The 25,449-nt window shown below is 38.7% G+C and overlaps 1 protein-coding gene across 1 annotated transcript; it reads left to right on the forward strand.

Moving 5' to 3' along the window:
- Positions 1–23,417, forward strand: SNAP23 (synaptosome associated protein 23). The gene is made up of 8 exons (XM_051620387.1): positions 1–119; positions 9,825–9,930; positions 10,446–10,487; positions 12,176–12,224; positions 12,726–12,843; positions 16,208–16,360; positions 16,927–17,071; positions 20,707–23,417. The coding sequence occupies exons 2-8, from the start codon at positions 9,874–9,876 to the stop codon at positions 20,770–20,772; spliced, it is 630 nt and encodes a 209-aa protein (XP_051476347.1). The 5' UTR covers positions 1–119; positions 9,825–9,873; the 3' UTR covers positions 20,773–23,417.
- The last annotated feature ends 2,032 nt before the right edge of the window (positions 23,418–25,449 follow it).

The raw sequence follows: 25,449 nt of genomic DNA on the forward strand, positions 1-25,449 counted from the left end.
TCCCGGCGTGGCGGGCGCACGCGCGGGCGGTGCCGGGCAGCGCAGGCCGGCGGGACATGGGCTCGTGAGGGGCGGCTCCGCGCGGCGCGGCGCGGCTCGGCTCGGGGGCGGCGGCGCCGGTAAGTGGGGGTTCGGCGGCAAGTGGGGGTTCGGCGGCCTGCGCTGGCCGGCTCACCGCGCCGGGGTCCGGGCTGTGGCCGCCTCTGCCGCGCAGCGCCCCGTGTGGGGCCGGCTCGGCCTCATCGAGGCCGGTGGGGGCCTCCGCGGGCCGGGCCGGGCCGGTTCCGGCTGCGCTGGCCCAGCGGGTGCTGCCCTGCCTCGGCCGCCAGGACCACGATTCAGCACGGGGTAACGGGGCCTCCGGAAGGCGGCCTGGTGCGGGTCTGGCTGCCCCGGTAGGGCCCCGCCAGTCGCCGCCGCAGCCACGGGCTGCCCGCGTCCCCCGGTGTGCTGGGAGGCCTCGCCCGGCCCTCCCTGCCAGGGCCGCCGCGGCCCCTGCCAGGTGTTTTTAACTTGCGTGGTGGGAGCCCTTGAACGGAGCTGGTGGTGGGATACAGAGGAAGACCCTCCCCTTGCTGCACCTTCTTAAACTTGCGTTATGTCCTCCTGCCTTTAGACTGATCGGTAAGATTATGTAGTTAGTAAACAATAAGCATCGAAAGTAACCTGTGCTTTTGGGTTCTCTTAATTGTACGGCTCGATGCCCTTGGCGTTTCTGGGAAGTCAGCTTTATTTTCCCCTTTTTTCACTTTCATTTGTTTCATACAATGAAGGTTATCAAATCAACATGTGATTTGACAACTTAATCAAATAAGCTAGTGAAACTTTGGAAATTTCTTTATGCAACTTCTCTAGCTGTTTACCTTCCTCTTTTTCACTCTCTGAAAAAGGGCGTTAGATGCTCAGTGTTTAGCAGAGCAGCTCGGTGTTGCGTTACTTCTCCTTCGTGAACAAACAGGATTTTGTTCTGCAGAAGGAACAGCTATGCAGGAAGATGTGTTAAGGGACAAAGAAAAGCCTCCTGTGATGTCAACTGTAGGATTTATTGACTTCGGCAATTAGTTGTTTACTGGCAGTCTAGCAACCAATCTATATACCTAACCTCCCCTGCTCTGCAGTTTTTGAAAGAGCTTACAATATAGCACAGTTTGTGTGCTTCCTTAGAAAAAAATGGAATCTGTTACTGTGTGTAAATCATTGTCTGTGATTTAGTGCTGATTGTTAATTTGTGTTGGCCATTAACTAATTTGGAGGAGGTATTATAAGGCTTTTCCAGGGCCAAAAATGACTTGTTGAGATGAGTGTGGAACTGAACACACTGCATAGAGGAGGTGGCATTACTAGTGCCTGTTCTTTGTGCTGTCGCCTCTGTGCAGTGTGTTCAGGAAGCTGATAAGGGAAATCAGGAAGCATGCAAAGTAGTGTCTTGTTCTTGAGTCCTGGCTTCTTCCCCCAGGGTCACAGATGCTTTATTCATTTATCTTGTAGGCATGATCATAGAAAGGAGTATGTTCTGGTGCTGATACGTTCTACTGTTTTGTGTTAGCTGGGCTGAATTTCAGCTGGCTAACAAGTAGGGTAACTGTTTGTTTTAAGGAAGAGTTTAGAAAAAAAAACCAAGACCTTCTACATTAGTGATTATTACCCAAATTACCCAAAGGGAGGCATAGACTGCATGTCTCAAATTGTACTTTTAGATGTATTGGTGAGCTGTTTTGTAAAACTTCTTCCCTCGTGTATTAAACAACCAAGGAAAGAACTACTGAACTGGGAATTGTAGTATTTTAAGGTTTAATACTTTGGTATTCTTAGTAGTGGATTATATTAAAAGGATAAAGTACAAGTATTACTTTCTGATTTATCTGAAGAGGTAATCAAATAGTTATTTAGAAATAAAAAGGGTAGGATTCTTTAATATCATGACATCATAAAAATAACTAACTTGAACATACATGTATGAAGAGCTCATGTATGAAACTCTGCTAAATTTAGTTCCTGATTACCAAAAGCTTTCATTGGATTTGAAGAGGAAAACAACATGAAGACACACAAGCATGGAGTCTTGCTAGAACTCTGTCTTCATTTAGCTTGTATCCAGGGCTACACTGAAGTTTGCTCTCTCACCTGATGACTCCTCCTGAGGCAAGGAGTGGAATAAGGAAGAGGAGAGAAACCCCCTGGGTCAAAATATAAACAGATTCAATGAAATAACAAAGTTAATACAAAAACTAATATAAAGTATATAAGCTCATACTCAGCCTAATCTTCAGGAACAGCAGCCCAAGAGGGAGGAGTCCCAGGAGAGGGAGCTCCCCACCCTCAGCACACTTCTCTCTTTGTAATAAGCATGAGGTAAGTGGTGTGGGACACCCCTGTTAGTCATCTTGGGTCAGCTGCCCTGTCTTAAGCTGCCGGCTGACTTGGGGTTACTAATGGTCTGCTCTCTCTGGCTTGCCTGGGATCCTGTGCCACTGAAACCAGGATAAATACTTTGTAGGAGTTACATAGTTTTCATTCACAACTTGGAAGTACCTCTTTTGAGAGAGAGAGCGAGATAATTCTAGAAGGCAAACTTAATAAGCCTCATGGTTTTGGTGTTAAAGAGATGGTCTTATACCAGTTTTCAGCTATCACAGCCACTGTCTTCCATGGTTAAAAGTATTATTCTGGTTTCTTCTTCTCTCTCTAATTCCTACTTACAAGAAAATTGTGGACCTCTTACTTATTCTACATTTATGGAACCAGGCAACATAAGACACCCTGCTGTGTGTTATTGATGTTATCTGAATATCTTAAACGTTTCCTTTTTTTCCTGTTAAACTTCTAGTTTAGAGCTGTCAGTGAAGGAGGAAGAAAAGTTTCTGATGTTGATTAGAAGTATAACTTGATAGAGAATGAGCTAGATTCAAATAGGACTGCCAGATGGTATTGAATTAATTTATCATATTATCATATTAGCAAATGTAATGGATATGTGATGAAATTTTGAAAGGCACAAAGCTGCTGCGTGTCAGCCACAGATACAGGACAAAAATCTTGTTATCTTTAAAGGTGGGTTTGGGAAAGTGCGACCAGTAAGAAAAATGTATTGTTCTGGTAAAGTAGACCAGTCTAATTTAAGAAAACTTGTCACTTTTGACAGCCTCTTTGTGTCTACAGTCCTTTCCCTGTGCAGACTGTGTGATTGCAGTTGAACAAGCACTTTATTAGCCCTTATGGTACCCTGCAATTGGTTACAATTCACAAAGATTGGTAAGACAGAAAGTTCTTACGAGTTTTGAGTGCTTTGGATATCAGAGCCTGAATGTGCCATGACCATCATAACACAAGGAAGTAGGTTTTCTTTTTTCTTCTAGTGCTTCTAAGCCTTAGAATTGTCCCTCAGCTACTTCTGAAGAAAAGCATATTCAAACAGCATGTGAATTGCCTACTGTAGCTTTCATTATCTTGAAAGTGTCTTATAAACCTTAGAAGATTATTTGGATTGAAAAACCTTGAAAAGGCTATGCAGTCTCACTGTTTGATGGCTTTGAAACTTGCTTACATTGGAAACTGAGTGTTGGCATAAATATCTGGTATCCAATTTACAAATAATTCTGAATGCAAAAGAAAACACTGGTAAGAAAACCCTTTAGTGGTGCAGAGGATGATCTTAGACCCATGACAGAAACAGCAAAGCAAGATTTCATGTTATATTTTTTTACTGTGTGTTCTGGAAAGACAAGTGGCCAAGATGACTACATCATTGCTGGCTGCATAAAACAGTGCTCTTGAAGCTCTGTGAATTCAAATGCTTTATTTTTCCCCCAAAATTTTTAGTGTACCTGTCTGGGGATCGCAGCCAGAAAGCTGCTGTTTAAAATAATACTATCTTCATAGAATCATAGAATGTTTTGAGTTGGAAGGGACCTTAAATATCATCTAGTTCCAACCTCCCTGTCTTTGCTTTCTCATCACAAGTAGGTAATTTAAACATGGAGATTTCTACATACAGACAGTAGGTCACTGAGGGTGCTTCACTGAATTTACTACTGTTGCACTGCTAATTGAAGGTTTTTCAGGGTCTTTGGAGCCCTAAGTGCACAGTAAGTCAGGAAAAAGTCTGTAGATGTAAATTTATTTTCTTCACTCCATTGTTCCTCCTGTCCAAGGGGTGGAACTAACTTTAAGTCTAATCCATCCTCAACAGCCTTGGACTTTAATATCCTAATTTTAATATGCATTATAATAGTGAGCTTATAGGATGGCTTAGCACAATATGAGTAGTCTTGTGAAGAGAACGTCTTATGTAAAGCTTGTGATCAGAATCAGAATTTCAAAGAACTTTTTTTGCTCCCACAGTTGCCAAAATAAACATGGCATAAAAGATGCATTCTTATGATTTGCAGGCTCTGTGTGTATTTCCTTGCTGCTCTTGTTTCTCCATGAGTTTTCTATTTTTTTTATAACATAGTTATAGTTGATTAATGTGTTGTAGCCTTCTAAATTTCCTGGTAGAACAGTTTTGTGAGGCCAATTCAAGAAAATATATTTTTGTAGCAAGCTTAGTTCTGCATAGTCTGAGGATGCCAGGTTTTTCTATGAAAAGGATAGAGGAGGTGTTGCACTGAAATGTGTCCAACTTTAATCCTTGCAGTCTAATAACTGAGTAAATACTGCAGAAAACTTTTTGATAACAAAAGATAAATACAGCAGAATTTACATCCTTCTTTGTCACAGTTTGACTCAGGATCAGCAATTAAACCAGCGACAGTAATGCTCTAAATCCCCTCCCCCTCCCACCCAGGTAGGGAAGGAGAATGAAGAGAGAGGGACTTTCCGGATTGAAAACTAAACTAGACAACTTTAATTAAATACTAACTATAAATGAAAATATGTACAATTATACACAAATGTGTTCAGGAATGTGCAAACCCCTATTGCCTCCCCTCAGCCCCAGCAACTCCCATGGCAGCTCCTGATCTCTGAGCAGTTCTGAAGTGTCCCTAAGTGCTGCTGGAGAGAGCAGCAGACAGGAGCTGAGGGGAGAGGTATGAGGGTCAGAACACATGAGCTTAGGGATCAGTGATGATGGATAGACAGAGTCCTCCCCAGATGCTGGCCATGAATGGAAGGGAAGGAGAATCAGGAAGGAAGTTGACTTCCGTGATCCCTGACCTCACACTGAGCTTACGTAGATACATGGAATGGAATACTTTGGACAATTTTGCTGTCTGTCTAGTCCACCCCTCCCTATGGGAGGGTTACAGATAGGATTCTTGTGTTCTGTGCAGCATTTGAGCTGCAGATTCAACAAGTCAAGCAGTGACCTTGAAGTCCTAGCAGCAATATAAGCATTCCAGTGTTATCAGTCCACTAGCTGGAAGACTTGCTGCTAGTTAAAAGGAAAAAAAGAAATCAGGACAAAGAAAATTGACTTCACCATGGTTCAAACCAGGACATTCTTTAAATGATTTTTTTAGGCACATTAGTTTCTTGTTTAAAACTTGTCACTATAGAATGAAAATAAACTAAAATAGCAGAATGTTGTAATATAACTATGAAGTCTCTTTATATGCTGTCTTTTTTTCTTCAGTTTCTTGCCGACTAGGATTTAAAAAATAGTAGCAGATTGAAAGCAAAGAAAATACGCATTGAACATGGATATTAAAATAAATGCTTGCCTTAGAAAATCTTGCAGTATATTAAGAATACATGCCAGGAACACTAGCCATATCAAGTATTTCCCCCTTGAATATTTTGTCTTTATTGAGGAATCTTAATGTCTTGGATATAAAATAATTTTCTCATATATTGGTAACTTAAGAGCTGGATGCCTCAATGGGTGCCTTATGATTCCTAGGCAGAAAGATGGGGGAATGATTATCCTTTCTTTGTGTATGTATAGTGTTCTGTTGGAATAGCCAAACTATTGTTTCAACACAAGTGGCCTCATCTTGGGTGCTGTAGGCATTTCTTGCAATAAAGGCACCTGCTCTGTTCCAGCTATTTCCATTAGTCATGCAGCTCTCAAGCTTGTATCACCATCTGTGAAAACAGACTTTTAAAAAAACTTTAGTTTCTTCTCAAGTGTTCCTGTGTGCATTTTGGATGTTATAAACTACTGTGTTGTGAGAAGTCTTGCTACTTCCTAAATATTGTCTCTCTCTATTTTGCCTCGTGGCACTAACCTGCTCTGCAGAGCTACTGTGCAGGTTATGTGTGTGCATTTACAAAAGCAATGCTGGCTAGCTTAGTTGTACAAACTAACAGGAATAAAACTATAGCTTTTTGGAGTCTGATTTGTCTGTTTTGGATATTCAGCTTTAAACAAACATGAAGCCAATTCAAAGAGTGTGCTTTCTTAAGCGTGCCTTAAGAAGTGAATGCTGTCTTGTTTCACATAGCTCTAATGGCAGTGGCTGAAAAGTGAAGATGCGTAAGCTTTCTTTCCAAAGAAGGAAAGGTTCTGTCGCTGTTTTCAGTGACATAAGACCTCAAGAAACTATCATAAAAGACCAGCAAGTAGCTGGATCTTAATATCTGTGATAAAAGATTTTCAAAACATTAGTCTTTTAGCCAAGTGTTCTGAGGAGTTTTAGTTAGCTTTCTCCCACATAGCTGAGTTATCCTAGTAATTTTAAATCAAGCACAAAAATTATCACTTTATCTTGTGTTTCAATCTCACAAGAGGCAATACACAGCAGGTGTCCAAATATAAGCATCAGAAAATAAGCGCATGCATAACTCGGCTTTGAGGAATCCTGGAAGTTACTATTTTGCATTATATTATGGTTGTTTGCTATATAGAGGTTTTTTTTCCTTCATGTCTTGCAGCTGAATTTCTTCAGTGTTGCATCAATTAATGAAGTTTCAAGACCAAATATCATCAATTTAGGGGGGAAAGTGGGAGGATTGGTGTGGGTTTCCATGGAACCTCTTGCTGTCTGGCAGCAGTTGTTCAGGAAGCTGAGCGCAAGGTCGGGGAACACGAAGCTTGTCTGTCAGCTGTTAAAACTGGTAGATTCAGTGGCAAGTGCTTGTCTTTTCAAGCCGTTGTGTGGTGTCAGATGCAACTTCAGACATTTTCTGGTTTAGTGTGTTACTACTAACTTAATTGTGCCAAATAATGGATTGCTAGTTCCTTAGTATGCTAACAGAAATAGGACAAAGATGGGGGAAATAGGTTGATAGGTAGTAATACATAAAGTATAGCTCGTCATGTAATTGCTATATCTCTTAGTGTAATTATTACCAGATTTCAAAATGGTCTTATCTTTCCTAGGACTTTATAAATAAATGACAGTTGTCAAGCCCAGGGTGAATTTAGTATAGTGAACATGAGCTTCAGTTCTGAAGTTAATTCATGACTGTCAACTTCCAGTAATATGTTACCTTTCAAACTGTACCATCAAGAATTACTAGCTTGGAAGTTAGAAGTGCAGAGTGTTGTCTTCCTCCTCCTCCTTTTTCAGTCTCACTGCTGATTTGTTTTTCAATGGCTTCACCAGGAAATCGTGGTTCTAGTAGCACAGGACAGTATTTTGGTGGTATGGAATAAAAAAACCTCAGTATCTGGCCTGATGAAATATATACTCTTTCTTCAGCTTTTGTGTGCTGTCTTGGCATGGAGGTAGTAGTATGAAGCACATGCAAACATATGTTCAAATATAAGTCTTATTATTCCTTAAAAACTTATTTCATAAACAATTCCTTCTTATGCATGTTTCAGAATATTATTGTCAGAACCTTGCCTCGAAAGCAAAGAAACTCTTACTGTGTTGTGTAGTGTTGGCTGCAGTAGGTCTCTTGAGTAACTCACATACAGCTTCTAAGCTAAGGTTACGTCCTTTGTCCAGCAGTTGTGCTTATGCTGGTATGTGAACTCCTGCATAGCCTGAACCCACAGCTGCAAGGAAAAGCAGGACACCAAGGTTTCTGTGAAATAAATCTCCAGGTCACTCTGGGAATACAGCTGCATTTACAGTCCTTTTCTGCAATTACAGTGGGATTATTGGGAAGCTGTTGTATTCACAAGATGAGGATATGATATCCCTTTCATTGCTCAAGATGAGACATGTTCTTATGGCTGCCAAGCTGCAGGAATACCTGACTATATGGCACCTGAAGCAGGGAAAGGCTAGTCAAGCCTGCAACAATTTCAGTAATCCAGATACTGCTTGCAACTATGTAAGTGAAATTTCCTCCTGTTTCTGGGTCATTAAGTGAATGTGAGATCTTCACCCAAAGAACCAGCTTGATGTAATTTTCCTGTGCTGAATCTAATGCAGTGAAAATAGGTTCTTTCCACGCTCTCCCTGTTCTACTGGTCCTTAGCTGTGCAAACCAGCTTGAAGGGCATTCCCAAGTTGGTACTGAGCTGTCCTAAATAAATCTCATGAAAGGAACCTAAGCCTGTGAATGAAAAGATAAGTCACTGATTCCATCGTTCAGTTTGCAGCAGTCTGATTTGACTATTAGAGGCCCTCTGTGAAAATGCCCGATTTAAAAAATTATGGCAAAAAATAACTCATTTTGACAGCTACTTAGAGAAGTCTCCTAGAGCCATAGTTTTTGGCTGAAGAGACTTTTAGGTGCTAAAGACCAGACTTGCTAAAGTATTCTCTAAATCCTGAAGTACTTCAGGTATAAAGGATTCGGTGTCTTGATAGTAATTCACCCTCAGGTATGCTCACTGCCTGCAAAGAGCTGTAAACAGCATCCATCCTTTAGTTGACAACTTAGTGAATCTGCATGAATTTGCCCTTCTAGAAGTAGTTACTAATGCAATGTCTCCTAAAATACTGTCCTTGTAGGGAAAAATGGAACATAGTTCTGTTAGTCAAGCAGGACATTTGGAGTTATCTTAATGGATAACATGAACTTAATTGGAAGGTACTTATGTGAAAGAGCAAGGATTAAAATTAACATACATAACATAAAATTAAGAGGGAAATTAATTTTTAAAAATCCTCTTATGAAGTTAATGTGCTATCTCTTTAAATTCTTCTATAGCCTGGGAGCTCTGTTTTTGCATTGCTAGAGTGCTGTCTGTATTGCCATACCTCCAACAGAAATGTAGATTCTTAGCTCTGAGAAACCTGGCTCTGGTAAGAATACAGTTACTGATGGGCTTGATTTTTCCCTTTTGTCTCATCAGGCAAAATTATATCCCCTGGTTATAGCAAACGTTAAATTGTGTTGTGTTGGAACTTCAGTTATAAACATCCGGAATCTTACCTTTTTTAAGAAAAACGTGGATTTGAAAATCTTTGCTACAGTTGTAGACATACCATTTAAAACTTTTGCAGATCCTTTCGGATTTGAGGGATTCACTATGCCGTAAGAACATTTTTTTTTCTAGAGTGTTACTGGAATAATTTTAGGTGATGCTTGGCCTGTTAAAAGTGTTTCCTTTTTGTCTGTTTTGGAATTTCTTGAAGGGAAGGGGTAGAACACTTGAAGTTTATGTTAATAGCTTAAATGTCTTAATGAATTGCTTTCTGGATTACTGGGAAAACCAATATGATTTTCAAACATGATGAAACTTTTTATTTTAATACTTTATTTCCTGATTTTTACCTTAAACTAACTACAGATAAAATATTCCAAAAAAGTTTAGGAAGCCAGGTTTTGCAAACTGTTTCACATACTGATTTTTCCTGCATATTTCTCTTAGCTATTCAGTTATGAATAATTCTTCTATTGCCTTCTAGTCCTAACCAGGTGGTGTCCTGTGCAGAATGAAACGTGTAGGCTTTCATTCTTTGAACTGTCTTCTAGTGTCAGCTCAAAATATTGATAAATGAAAAATTCTGACACTTCACTGGTATGTCCTGTTACAGGAGGAAGATTATATTTAACGTGATTGCTTACAAGTAATAGTTTGTCATCATGGCTGAACTGTCGCCTGAAGAAATTCAGCTGAGGGCCAACCAGGTCACTGATGAGGTAAGTCTTACAGGAAGCCCTGTGGGATATCAGCAGTTTTCTGACAGATTACAGTATCTTTGAAACATTCAGAACTGTCATTATTTGAAAACTCTGAATTTACTTGGTAAATACTGGAGCAAAGAGTGCTCCTGAAAGTAAGAATAAATGTAAACTTCTGAATTGTAAAGCCTCCTACTTGACTGAGTGCTGACTGCCCAGTCTTGACTGCCCATGTTGCCACTTTTTTACTTTTTTATTTAACTAAAATTCATTTGAATGTATTTTCTTATTTTAAAGTGACTTGCCAGTAGGATAAACAAAGTACCAGCAAGTACTTAGTAAATCCAAGGGTTTACTAGCTACTGAAAAAACCTTTAGTATGCTGCCACTGTGACTGTGTTGTAGCATGTATTACATATAGACAGGCTGATGAACCTTTGTATACAAGTTGCCTTATGGCAGTGAACTGGTAAAGAGAACTTAAAGACACTTGACATGTGCTTTTAACACTCATTTAAAAATTCTCTTTCTAGTCTTTGGAAAGCACAAGGAGGATTCTTGGCTTGGCCATTGAGGTAAGGAAAAGCTTTTGAATTCCCTGGGGATATATTTAAATAGAAGAGGGTGCATGTTAATTATCACAAAAATCTTAATCACGTTTTTGTCTTTCACGAACTTTTTTTGAGACATGCACTTGATTATTCGAAATTGCTGCTTTCATTCAGTAGTAGAGTTGGAATGACTTAAACCCAATCTGTTTTACATTATGTCAAGTCAGATCACAGAAAGATGGCTGTATTATTTATCTGTTTGCCTCTTAAGCAAAATGGCCCAATCTTGGAATGCTACAGATAAGTTATAAAAAGTTTTCTGTGATGATCAGTTATGTTTTTGGCTGCTGCATCATTTGCTTCTCATATCATCTTCTGTATTTCTTTCAGCTCTCTTTGCCTGTGAAATGTCTTGCTTGGAGGGGGATGCTCATTTGAATGGGGCAGTAGAAGATAGGGCTGTTTTTGTTTATAAACAGAAGTGATTCTACATACACTGTCTTACAATCAGTTCAGCAGTTTTAACTTTAAAGGTAGTCAAGTATGATGATGAAACTCTTAACACCCTTGTACAGGACTTGAAACAAATTAATCTGTATATTGGATTTATGCATGTGGCATTGTATGAGGATTATGTTCCTTTACACTGTTGTGGCTTGCATGGCTTATTATAAAAGTGACTCCCATGATTTCTTTTGATAATGTAACTTCAAAAACTATAGAGCGTTCTCTTAGTAGTGAGTAAGAGAGTCTGATAGTCAGCTCTGGTAGTCTCAACAAAGTTTGAAAAAAAAATTAAAAATATCTCCATCAGGTTACTCAAAGCCCCATCCACCCTGGCCTTGAATGCTTCCAAGGAGGGGGCACCCACAGCTTCCCTGGGCAACTTGTTGCAGTGTCTCACCATCCTCACGCTTCTTCCTACTGTCTAACCTAAATCTCCTCTTCCAGTTTTAATCCATTATCCCTAACCTCCTGCTACAGGCCCTTGTAAAAAGTCCCTTCCCAGCTTTCCAGTAGGCTCCCTTCAGGGGCCTTAAGAGCATGGAATGAACCAATATAATTTTTCTTGGTATCATAATTTGGTGATTCATGTAAGCTAAAATAACTCCTGCCATAGATAGTTCTATGCTGCCACTTTACAGTGAAACATGCAGTTTGCATGCTAGGTTCAAGACTTTAAGCCTGCAAAGAGCTGTACTGTGGTATATTCATCACAGCTGATTTCTTTTGCTTGATTCTAAAATGATAGGCTCTTTTCTTTCTCATCTCTCCTGATGAATTCTCAAGAAAGGTTTTGCAGACATTTTGCCTTTTTTTTTTTTTTCTGTTTTCCAGGCCTAAAGGCTTTTTTCAGCCCTATTGAAGGATATAGGAATAAAGAATGACCTAAATACCGCTTTTCAGAACAAGGCACAGCTAGGCTTACTCTTGTACCTTGACATTGTCATAGTTCAATCTGAGTATTATAGTAAATTTTATCATCTTCTTGTAGTGTAAACAATAAAATCATCGAAGACCCAATAATTGATATAGTGTAGCAGGTGAGATTACTATCAGCCTAGCATAGGATCTGATTTGAAACTTTGCATAGCTTTACCACAGTGTTTTATTATGGACTTTGTTGACTTATCAAATTTGCTATAGAGACCTTCTGGTTTTGCACTGGTGTACTGAAATCTGTTTTTATATCTGCAAATTTCTTTCTGCAGTCCCAGGATGTTGGCATCAAAACTATCACCATGCTGGATGAACAGGGTGGTGAGTTCTTCCTTCTTCTAACACTAAAAATCAGTTTGACTATAAGAAAAGACACATTCAAGTGTTGCTGAAATTAAAGGCTTACTAAAGACTACTTATGTGAAAATTAGATTTGCTAATTGGTTATTCCTATGTGTTTGTAGTATCTAGGAGATGTTTTAAGTAGTTAAGAGACCATGTTAGCAGAGGCTGTATTACGTTGTAACTACAGAAGCAGTTCCTTTCCACCATAGCATGGCTGTAGCTGCATTTATTCTAAAAACAGTAACAGAAGTCCCACTCTAAGGATCTGGAAAATATTTTAAATACAGAAAACAGAACTTTTTACTTAATATCTTTCTTAAAAAATATATCCAAGAAGGCAGGAGAGGAATAAGCATTAGTCTTTATATAAAGATAGAGGAACTTAAACTTGTGAGTTCCTGCTTGAAAGAAATGCTTATGTCCCATCCCTACCTTCCCCCAATCTGTGTTTATTCACATTACTTGTTTCTCTTCTAGAACAACTAAATCGCATAGAAGAAGGCATGGACCAGATAAATAAGGATATGAGAGAAGCTGAGAAGACACTGACAGAGCTCAACAAATGTTGTGGGCTTTGTGTCTGTCCTTGTAACAGGTCAGTTAAATGGGTGCTAGGGTCGAAGGTTCTAGAATATTCCCAATAGCTACTGTACTGGGAGTTGGTTTCTAATAAAAAAACTAAAAATGCTGAATCTCTAGGAAAGCCAACTGTTCTGGTTCTTGGAGGTGCACTGTTTCAAAATGGTGTGAGAGTAGTTAAAGCTTACTTGCATCTAACTGTACATTGTGCCTTTTTCACTGTAAAGATAGCTGCTGGATAACATCCTGCACAATTGCACCCTAATCTCCTTAAAACTTCTACTCAGTAGAATACTATCAGTGTCCATACAGATGAGACCAGATTGGACTGCAAATAGTGATATGTAAGTGCCTCTCTACTAGAAATTTGACTTAAGTAAAAGTACTTTTGTGCTAATTTAAAAGCAAGAAAACTTCTGTTTTGGAGAAGGAAAGTAATATTGCTTCTCTAAGCATTTAAAAAATGTTCATATTTTAGGGAGGAAGAGAGTAGAAGAACAGACGTTGGTATTAAAGCTTGAATCTTTCACCAGTGACTACATAAATTCTTGTAGACCTGCTTCACAGTACTTTTGTAACATCAGTGTTATGGCTACTATATCCAAGTCACTGAAGAGTAATCTAATCTGTTGTATGGTACTTGATTTGTCCTTTTAAATGCCTAGACACTGATCAGGAATCAGTATTATACAGAGAAGACTATTTCTTGAAGGTGTGCTAGCTTTATCTTTAAGCAGCTAAGTATCAAATTGATTTGTGTGAACTGAATGTGATCACAATTCTTCCAAGTGAAGGAGAAATAAGTTATTTTAGAATGTGTCCACTGAAATGAATAGCATGTATGCTTTTGTTCATTTTTAGCTGTTTAGCATGAGCACTGAGAGGTAGCAGAAATTTAAGTAAAAGTTCCTCAGAGTAGCTGAGTCTGCTTATCCAATGGAATAATAATTTGATCATTTAGGATAGACAGGAATGTGGATCCTAAGGCTGAAAGTGTTCAAGCTTTAGTACCTTGAAAAGACTGATAGTTCTGTCCTCGCCTCTGGATAGAAGAGTTTACTGGTTTATATTAGTTTTATCAAGCTGATGGACTTTGAGTCTTATTTCAATAAAGGTAAGCAGGTTACAGACACTAAGCAAGGTCAGAATTTGTGAAATCTTGTGGCACTCCAAATACACGTATCAATAAGAGAATGAATTGTGTACAAAAATGGGCAGCAATGAGCAGAAAATTTGACTAGCTAAGTAGAGGGCAATGAACAAGGAGAAACAGAGTGCTTTTTCTGTATCTACTGGTAAACCCCTTTTTCTGCCAAGTTACTTGTCAACTGGTTATCTCCAAAGCTTTTCATTTTCTTCATAAAGCATGAAGCTAAATTGAAGCACTTGCTGAAGTAAATACTGATTTTTCTCATTTATCCTAGGCTTAGATAATTTATAAAAACTCTGAAAACACAAGATACTGACAGTACTCTAATATAATCTATGTACTAATAACAATTTACCTGTTTGCTGGTCTTTATTCTTTCTTTTCCATTCTCTCCTAACATTGATGCTTGCTTTCTAAAAATGAAGACTAGGATAAGAAGCTGTGTTCACTTAACTGCTGAAAGCGGATTTTAGGACAAGGTCAGTCTTACTAGCGTAGATATGCATTTAAACAGCTGTCTGAAGTGATGCTTCTGTTGGATTTGTGCTTGCACATGCATGATGTCTGCATGCAGGTTTCCTTGTGACTGTGTTGTGTTGTAATACTGATGTGAATAAAAAATGTCAATTACTATAGAGTATATTAGCAGTGAAAATGTTGAACAACTACTTGAGCCCTTGCTGGTTTGACAGGCTGTATAAATTGTCTTACACTTACAGAAATGGAACATGAGAAAAGTGAACATACAGTAATTTGAAAACCTGCTTTTAAGAACAAGCTGCTCAGCATCTCATCTATTTAACTGTGCTTAGTTTGAGGAGAGTTCTGTTTCTAGCAGTCTGCTTCAGGTGTGCAAGTAGTTTTTGGGCCACTTGTTTTTGTTTAATAAATTTGTCAGTTACCTCTGGCACCTAAGCCTTTGCTAATCCAGAAACCAAGCATACAATATTCTCCTGCTGTTGTGGCTTTCATATGAATTAGATTAAAATATAATGCTTAGTCTAGTTGCAATAAACCTAAAACGGTCTTTTAGCCTGCGTATGTACAAGAAGCTGGAACTGACTAGTTCAGGTTTCTTTGGAGCTCTGCTGGATTCCATTATGAACTGAGGAATTGTTCCTTTCTTCCACTTGATATATTAATACTAGATTACTTTTCATAGGATCTGACCTATGAAATGCAGTTTCCCATTTTGATTGCATAAATGCCAGAAGTAGTGGAATTTTTCTTCATTACAGCTAATTTCTCACCTCTTCAAATGAGAATCATCTAGGCTACTGAAAGGCACTATAAACATATAAATTAATTACCTGTAATTGTAAAGTTAGGTGTACTAAAAGACACTACAGATTTCCCTTCACAGGCCTTTAACAAAGCAGAAAAGTGGCAAGGAGTCTGTATTACTCAACTTAAACCTGAAAATGTCAGCAACAAGATGAACACAAGAGTATTATTCTCAAAATGTTCCTTACGGTTCATGAGAACTGACCCCAATTTAGATCAGTTCTTTTCCTGTTGTATTTTTTCCTCTCTTGCTTTTGTAGGTATGTGATTCTTGAGATTGCTTCATGTCAGTGTGCTTTCTTAATGGTTTTTTTCCTTTTCTGAATTTTGTGGTAAAAGTGGAATGGTAAGTTGTTGTGTTACTCAATGGAATTATTGCAATGGAATTGCTGAATGGAGGAGTTACTTAAATATGATTACTGTTATTTCATAATCAAAATTAACCTGGGAAACATTAACTTTAAAAAAAGACTTTGCAACAGAAAGTGTTTGACAAAAAACAGTACAGATTAATGGTTTTCTTGCATCTTGTATCTACTTGTATTTGATGGACTGTGTTTCTTCATCCTTATTTCTTCCCTCAAAAGTAACTAACCTTAATGCTAGATTAACTCCTGTTGCTTGTGCAGCTTTTATCTTACGACAGCGTAAGCTTTCCTGTGTACTGTCACAAGCTTCCCCTCTTCTGGTAAAGTATATTACTTAAAGGAAACTAATGTGCTTGTAATAAAACTTAAGACAAATTAATCAACTGTCCCTGGAGAAACTCAGTTATGTTTGTACTATCCTGATATAAGAAATCCTATTGTCTCTGCAAGACTTTGTCTGTACAAAATCAAGTCTCTGAGGCACAGGACGTTTCTGATAATCCTAGAATAATACAAAACTCAGTCAGGAAGGCATATTTGTGAAGTAGAAGTTCAGACTTCTTATTTTTATGGAGTAGGACGAAGAATTTTGAGGCTAGCAAGTCATACAGAACAACCTGGGGAGATGGAACAGAGAACTCAGCAGATCATGTGATATCCATGCAACCAAGAAGTATAAATCAGCGGCAGCCTCAGACTTCTGGAGGACCAAGTGGCGGATATATTACAAGGTCTGTTTCTTCATATTTCTCAATCTCAAAAGCAGAAATTTTAAGTTACAAGATGTCAGCTTCTTTCATATACATTTTAGATGAAGTTGCTAAATAATCTTTTACTACTGCTTGGAGGAATGGTTACTGCTTGGAGAGCAGATGGCAGAAGGCTACACTTTCAGTATTGTATTGTTCCTCTTACGCCTCCAATTTTTTTTTTATAGTGGTGGTCTTTGTCTGTTTCTGAATGTTAGGACTGTAGAGCTTAGTGCTCAGTTATTGAGGGAACTGTTAAAAATGTAATGGATTTTAATCCTCACAGAGCATATTTCAGACTAACTTGTGTTTTAAACTTCCTCTGGTAGCTGTTATTTTAAATTCCAATTCTATTTTTGTAGTAGGGGCTTGCTTAGCATCATTTTTTGGTGGGCTGCTTGCTTGGAATACATGAGGTTATAAGAGGAAAAAAATTTGGCTTGAATATGTTGCCTGTTAGGTAATCGTGCAACAAAGAATTTATAAATACAGGGTACGGAAAAGCAAGTTCTTGTTTCTTGGAAACATTGTCTTAATTATTTGAACAGGATAACAAATGATGCTAGAGAAGACGAAATGGATGAAAATCTTGCTCAAGTGGGAAACATTCTTGGAAATTTGAAAAACATGGCTTTGGATATGGGAAATGAGATTGATTCCCAGAATAAACAAATAGACCGGATAAATTTAAAGGTAAGCATCAAAGATGTTCTCTCTCTTCAGCTTAGAGGTTCTAACTGAGAAGTTAGAAGGAATGGAGTTGCTGTCATAACTATCTGTATTTGCACTAAATATGCTTTAAGACTGTACCATCCTTTAGGTTGCTGTGATTTGAACAGAAGTGCTTGGTTGTGTAGCTGGAAATTCACATGCTTCAGAGTGTTAAGAAACCTAAAAATGCAGCACAAGTCTCTGCTTACTCTGAAATCACCTAAACTGGATTGGATTAAAAGGGCAAACATTTACTGGAGGTGTAATTGGGGCATTGTTCCTTGCGAGGAATCTTGTATGAAGGGAGTAGGTATTTTAGTAATAGTAGAATTCTTTTGGATTTCCTAAAAAGTCACTGCAATTATTGAATATAAAATAAAACAAAGGTACTTTGCTGCCCTGACTCTCATGAGCAGGTTGATACTGGGGCTGGGGAGACTTCAGTATAGTAAGTCTTGTAGGTGCACAAGGGCACAACCTGGCATCATCTGCACATGAAGTTAGTCATAGCCAGTAACTTTATAACATTGCTTTAAAGATTAACTTCCCAAAATAGGTTGATCATATATAAGTATGTTCGGGAGGGGCTTTCTTTCACATGGCAACTTATGAGGAAGTTAGTTATATTTCAGGAATCCCCCATATTCTGAAATGCATAGAAATTCTTTTACAGGCATCCTGCTTAAGAACAGAAATGAAAGCTTTAATTAATACTGTATATTTTAAAGATTCAAAAAAGCAGAAATGAATAAAAATTACTGTAAAATTATAGAAATAAGACAAAATAAAAAGTTAAATGCTGAGTAGAGTTAAAAGCAAGAGGAATGCAATTTTCTCAAATATACAGATCTAGTCTGACATAAATGCAACTTGTGCCTATGTCAGGATCTCAGTTTTGTCTGTTAATTTAAGGGTTGCGATGCTAATAAGGTAAATCAACATGATCTTATGGATGATGCCTTAATTGTCTTTCACTGTTGCCTGAAACTGCAGTTCTGGTGTGATTATCAAGTAAGATAACTTTAACATTTTAAAGTGCACTAGAAAATTTAATTGGAGTTAAAAAAATTATTAGGTTATAAAGTAGACTGAAAATTGCCTGGTCAAATTAACTGCAAGTGGGAATTACTGGGTTTAATGGTAGTGTTTCTGGTGGTTTCCAGCACCTGTTTTGGCATTATGCTCTTTCATTTTAATGGCCTGAATACATCTTGCTAATCAAGTCTTACTAACTGTTAAAATATGATGAAACAAGTTAGAATTGCTTTGCAAAAGAGCAATAAAAAGTGCAATTCCTGGCTTTGAGATTGGTAGCCTGTCTCAGGATATTTAAAATAATTCTTTTCGGCTGATGACTATTTCTAAATTCAGTGAACAGTGTGGAAACTGAAGAAAAATGTTGAGGTTAAATCCCCAAAGCCAGCTGTTCGGGGCTACTGGCTGTCAGGTGCTTCTGCAGCTTTCCCCCTCACAACGTGGAGAGGTTTGTGAATGAGGCCGAGGGTCACATGCGGCCAGGGTCACAGAGGAACAGCTGCTATGGGACCGTATCTTGGAGGGTAGATCAGAATACCCCCTCACCATGCTCACAAATGGTTACTGAGACCAATGTTTAGTTTATGAATTAACTGGTTTATTAAGGGTCAACACAAACTAAGGGATCAAGGTTCAGGAGAGGTAGTCTAGGTGTATATTGGAAAAGTGATTCAAAGGTACTATGGTCTTATTAAAAGCATGCTCTGAGGGAGAGGTGTAGAATCAATGGAGTGAAAGGGTAGGAGTTGAGCCCGGCAGGAAAGTTAGAGTTTGTGTGTGTGGGGTGTGTGTGTGCGCATTTACCCTCCTACCGTAGCGTGTGTCATAGGGTGTGTTGTTCCCAGGATGCGGCTGGCAGGCTCTGCAGGAGATCCGTGGAAAGGGGGGCCGGCTTCCTGGTAACTGGGGCAACCACTCCCGGCAGCAGCAGCTGCGGCAAGCATGGCTCTAGTCCTGAGGCAGGGTGGCAAGTGCAGGCTGGGTTAGCTCCTACTCCAGTCCGGTTTGGTTTAGGCTCGGGCAGGCAGCAATCCTTCGGGAGCAGGCCTCGCCAAGCAGGCTTGAACCCCACGGAGCGGGCAGGGTCCCTGGGGAGCAGGCACAGGCGGCCCCCTTTCCGCTTCTCCGGGTAGCGGTTGTGGGGCAGCCCCCCCTTCCCTCTCAGCTCCTCTGGACAGCAGGGCTGGGGTTCCAGGCGGCTTCTGGTGCTGCAGCAGGGTTTCCTGGGCAGGCAGAAGAGCACCGGCCTGCAGAACTTGCCCTCTTTTATTGATCAGAAGTCACTGTTCGAGAAAGTACCACTGTTCAAATTAGCCAATTAGCATTGGCCAGGTACATACTCTGTCAGAAGCAGTTTTTAACCTATTGTCCATTTTCTGCCAGTTATCATAACCCTTATTCTATTTTCTTGCTGTGGACTTATCTGGTAGAACAGGGGGCGTGTTCCAGTCCGTCCTTGGCTAAATTAGCAAAAAGACACTCTTACTTTGCTGGCTTGAAAGGCATTTTGTTTAGTCTTATGTGGGGAGAGAGAAGATGGACCGTTCCCCACACCAGTACTATGTGAAGAAACAAAGGGCAGTATTAATCTTAAATGCAGAATGAAGTTAGTGCTTTTATTTTTTTCTTTAAAAAATTAAAATTTGCAACCTATCTGGGAAATACATAGACTTGACTGGGTGACTTTGCATAGGCAATTGTGGTGTGCAGAACTCCTAGTCTGAATAAACACCTAATAAAAGCTTATGTTACTAGCTTTGTCTTAAAATATTATCTAGTAGCTAGATCAATGCGTGTCACTTATTTATAGTAGATTCTTGCCCTCCCCAACCTTTAACCTGAAAAGCTTGAACTGCCAATGTCCCCTTCCCAGCGCATTGCAGTGTGAAAACATGCTGATAGCTGGCAGAGGTAAAGCTTCTTAGGAGTTCCATTCCTTATGGTGAGGGCAGGGACTAGTTTTGTACTTCTTATCCCTCCTGCTTATTTCAAAGCTCCCTTTCATACTTCTCAGTAAAGCTATGTTGATGCTTGCTCAGCCTAGATGCTGTTTGACTTGATGCTTTATAACAGTAAAACAATTATAAAGTCCTTTTCTTACTGGTATCATTATTATGACATCAGAACACTAGAGGGTATGTGCAAGAAAGCAAGGGTTTTGCACTAAGCAAAGAATTCTAACTTTATGCCCATAGGTCACTTCTGATTTTCACTATTACTTCTAGTCCAAGGCAACAGAGCTGCCATGTAGAAGTCTTTAAGATATACAAACACTTGAAAAGAGGGGAATTTTCATCCCCTTGTTCTGTTAATATTCTTCCTAGCTTGCTGAGGTGAGCTGCTCTGTGTTTTGAGGTTCAGCTGAAGACTAAAAACTATTTCACCAGATTTTGTATCTGCCAAAATTGACAGCATATGCTGGTTAGGGAAAAAAACAAAAATAATTACTTTCATCTTAGAAAAGTTGCTCCTCTTCTGTCTACCTCTATGATAATACCCTACAATTCAGAAATTCATGTCAGTTGGAATTTTTAAATTGTTTTCTATGAAGCCTGCAAATAACCTATTCATTTATCTTTCAGGCTGATACAAACAGGGAGCGCATTGAGCAAGCCAACATCAGAGCCAAGAAACTCATTGAGAATTAAAGCCTGCTGTCACTTTCAATGACACTGTCTCTCCAGCTGCAAGCCACCATGATCATGGATCTGTGAAACTTCTCCTATTCTGAAATAAGAGGGGCTGGGGAAAATGAAGCAGTATCTTTTTCTATAGGGATTAATTTTCTCTTATTGCTTCATGTAAATGTGGCCTTGACTCCAAGAAAGCAGCAAACATAACTTCCTCCAACTCATCTGCCTTCACTTTCTTTAAACTGCTCAGGGCTAAAAGTGTTACAGCTTTGAGAATCTTCTTGCATGTTTTATTCCCCTCTCAGTGTTTTGGTTTGTGGTGTTTTTTGTTTTGTTTTTGTTTTTTTTTTTCCTTCCTGCACCCAATATATGATCCTTTATTGAAGTTCGACAAGCAGGGTAACCTGAATTCACAGTTGTGGAAAGTTGGAGAGGGCACTTTGCACTGTCTGAAATACCTCATAAGTTCAGTGTCTTCACTAAGATAGGGACTTGGTGAATATTGTCTGACTTGTATCTCTAGCAGGCTAACTATAGTTTTGCAGTCCAAACCACATGATTGGTTTGGGGTTGTGTTTGTGAATTATAGAATTGAAGAGGCCCGCTACTTGTTACTTGTGGGTTGAGTGCTTTAAAACACTTTCTAACCACATTAACCCTTAATGTAAAGGTAACTGAAGTGATATACAGGTTTCCCTTTCTTTACTGTAAATTGATGTCTATTTGGAGGTCATGACTAGTAAATCATGCTGCATTGTTCTGAAAGTATCTGTTGTGTATATAAATATACCTGATCTAAATACCATGCACATATGAGTAGAACAAAATAAAACTATTTCCCTCTAAGTATTTATTTGATGGAAAATGTTATGCCCCTCATCTAAAAGTTAACTTTCAGGTGCATGAATGACGCATTTTAACTGGAAGAAACTGAGTAGAAAAGCATACAGCTTTCTTGTATCCAGTATCAGATTCTATTTTGGCCAGTTTTCACTGGAGTTCAGTTGTCTTTTCTCCATTGCAAAACAATGACTGAAATCTGGTGCAGAGTTTGCTCTTAGCAGTGACTTTGGTGGAGCTTCTTAAACCTAGTGAAAACAGAGAAGCTTATTATGAAACTTGTCACAAGTTTGGAGGAAGCAGTGCCTATTTAAGAACTGTATGCAAGTTCTAAATAAACTAGATCGAAATAGATTCCTGGCTGGTTTATTATTGCAGACTTTGGAACTGGCAGTTGGAAATACTACATGTCCAAGTGACTTGCAATTCATGTTCCTGTTACGATTCAGAACAGAGGATTTTTTTTTAGATCAGGTGAAGTAAATCTATCTTCCTATGAAGAGGAAAACATTTTGGCTTTACTGTAATATAATCACATTTATTCCCAGGATTTTCTTGAATTTTTTTTTTGTATTGCAAGTGACTTGTGTAATGTTAACTCCACCCAGTAATATATTATGCCTGTTATAAAGGTGAAAGGTGAAAAGGTGATGCTTTGGACTAGCCTGTGATATTTAATGTTGGATGGCAAAAATCTTCAAATCAATTGGAGGAATAATTAAAACTAAAGCATTATAAGGTGGTTTTTTGGAAGGACAGTCCACAAGGATACTGTAGCCATTGATAATGAATCCCAGGCCTAGAGGGATGACACTATTCTGCTGATATGTAAGGCAGTGTTAAGTGTTTTGTCATCCTTTTAGTAGAAATGCAGTCAGAGTTACTGGTATATTCTCCCAGGAAGACTTTAAAGGAAAAAAAAAAAAAAAAAGCAACTGACCAAAGGTTGGAGCTGCTGCATGCAAGAAATAGGCCAGTGGTAGATTGTCTTATGTGAATAAGGTGAATGAATTTTTAGAGGACTGGGTACTTCAATAGTGTGTGTTGACTTCTGTCTGGCTTCCAATAATTGTTGGAAAGCTAATTAATTGTAAAGGCTTGTTATCTGCCTGTTAGTAAATTAAGTTATGTGCTTAAAAAGCACAAGTGGCAAATAAGTACTTTTAAGAACATAGTACATTTCTAACAACCACTCACACAGGAAAGCACAGGGGATTTGTACACTTCTTTTACCTTCTTACTAACTTCAGGTTAAATGAAGGAATATTTGCTGCTGGCTGTGAAAGCAAAGTATTCATTAGTTATGATTGTCTCCTGGAACAGAATACTAAAGTGGTTACCTTATTCTGCTTACAACAGTGCAAACCTGCTCTGTAGCATTTGCAAGTTCCAAACATTGGAATGTTCTCCCTTGCCATTACATGTCCATGTTCTTGAATCCCCTGAGATATAACAACAAATTAGCATGCTGGCTGAAAGAATGTTGCCATTGGTGTATCAACTGTAATATTGTAATAAACACCACACAAGGAATTAATTTCTGAGACTCTAAGCTGGAGTATTAATGCAATATTATTACTATTTTCTAGCCAAATCCATGAGGGAGTTGGTGTCTCTATGTTAGTGAACAACAGTCTGCTTCTTGGATTGTCTTGCTGTTGTATAAAGAATATATGCTTAATTTCCGTATCTGTGGGATAGAATGAACACTTGTACATCTCTGTTTTTCTGAATGCTATTAAGAATGAAGGTTTACAGTTTCTGCTTTTAATTGTTAAAGTATATATTGTACCCAAAAAATACATACTTTTATAACTGAATGTGTTTTAAAACTCTTTTCTCTTAGCAATGTCTTTGTGTAGTTTCCCGGCCTTTAAAAACTTGGCAGAACTAGTTGATACTATGCAGCCAGGAAGTTTCCCTGCTATTTTTATTTCACAGAAATCCTGATGCTAACAAAGGAATGGGTGTGGTTGGGAAGAGAGGGATATTGTGCTTTTTATTTTTTTTTTTTAATGCTTTAGTTTTTGTCCCCGCATAATCAACATCACCTATCTTTGAACTATGAAATGTGTCTGTTTGAAAAACTGTGATTTGACATGGGACTATACTTCAGGAAGATAAAGGAACAAAGAAACTGCAATCAAGTGTCAATAACAGACGCCTAGCAAATACCTAGTCCAGTAGGTGAAATCTAGTGATTTAAGCTATTACGGATGCAATTTCACTTGAGGCAATTTAAATTTGTGTTTTCTCTGATGCTAGAGCCTCAGAGTCCCAGAATGTACTTTGGGGGGAAGCGGGAGGGGGGGAAATACAGACTTGTGTTGACTTGCAGCAGTTTTGAGCTGCAAGAGAGAACAGCATATCTCGGAATGGCTTGGAAGAACTACTTTATATACTTTTATTATTACCAGTAACTAGGAACAAAAAAAATAGGGAGAGTTTGCATATGTAAGCATCGTAAGCATGCAGCATGTGTCCCATGAGTACACCTAAATGATGGTAATAGGTAAATTCAAGCTAGCCTACTCCTTGATGAAAGATGAATTAGGCCTCTTGACACAAGGGTAGCTACAGTGTGAACTGCAGCAAATGCTGCTTGTGCAGCAACTTGGAGAACCTTCCTCTTTGAAGGCTGAATGGTGAAACAATTTGTTGTTTACACAATGCAGTGACTTGCAGTTGTTAATTTGCCTTTTGCTGCATTTGAAGCAGCCACAGACTAATGTTGAACAGGCATGAAAAGTGTATCTCACTTCAATGGAAAATGGTAAAGCAAGTGATACATGACTGAAATAAAATAAATGAATGGTTTCTATTGTTAACTAGGGTAACACCTCAATAGTTCCAAAACTAAAATGCTGCAAGAGTAATTATGCATGGAAATAAAAGTGGGGGTGGTAAAAAAGGAAAACTGAGATATTCCAAATATAAAACTAATAGATTAAATGCAGTGCTGAAATGTACACAACATTATGTTACAGACTTAGTCACATTTATGTATTGCTGTGATCTAAAACATGAGAGGGTATCAGCTTTTTTCTTGAAACAGTAGTCTTTCTGTTTTGGAGCCAATTTGGTTAATCTAGGACTAAGTTGGCACTATTCAGTGTTCTGCATGGTGTTTTCTGTTTTTTGCTTTACAAAATTTTTGACAGCTGTCATAAATCCAGGATAGCAAAGGAGCCTAACAATGACTGATAGAATGGTTTCTACATGTACTAGTGATCACATAAGAGAAATGCTGACTTGCTTTCTCAAATACTTCTAAAAACAGGGTTTTTTTATAGCAATGTGAACTGTGTAATTTTTACATGTTCTATCTACCCTCTCTCCTTGCACATCTTTGTTCAATAGACAAAAGAATCCTGATAAATATAACAGAGAAGCAGCATGTCTGAGCATAGATATTTCCAGTTAAAAAAAACAAACACACTAAACACCACCACAGCACAGCATGGCCAAATGCATCTTTGTAGTTGCCAGAGTTGAATGTAAAGGGGGAATCTGCTAACTGAGGTGCTTTGTTCTATGGCTGTCTCAAATCTCTAGGAATGGAATTTGTCAAGTGGAAGGATTAAAATTTCAAACACGCCTTGTGCTTTGAACTATTCACTGCTGGTTTGCACATCATAAGCTGTGTCATCTATTAGTATGAGGCTGCACAGATTCCTGATTCTGCAGGGCCTTGCATTATGGTAATATACAGGCTGTGCTCTTAAAGCACTTCCTGAGTTTGTGTCCTGGTTCTGCTGGGATAGAATTACAGAATCAGTTTTCTGTTCAGGGAAGCTGCAGTTTTTGAAAAGACTGCCATACCTGAGTCTGTGAGAACAAAGTTGATAAATA

The sequence above is a fragment of the Apus apus genome, chromosome 5, assembly GCF_020740795.1.
Source record: "Apus apus isolate bApuApu2 chromosome 5, bApuApu2.pri.cur, whole genome shotgun sequence".
Lineage (NCBI taxonomy): Eukaryota > Metazoa > Chordata > Aves > Apodiformes > Apodidae > Apus > Apus apus.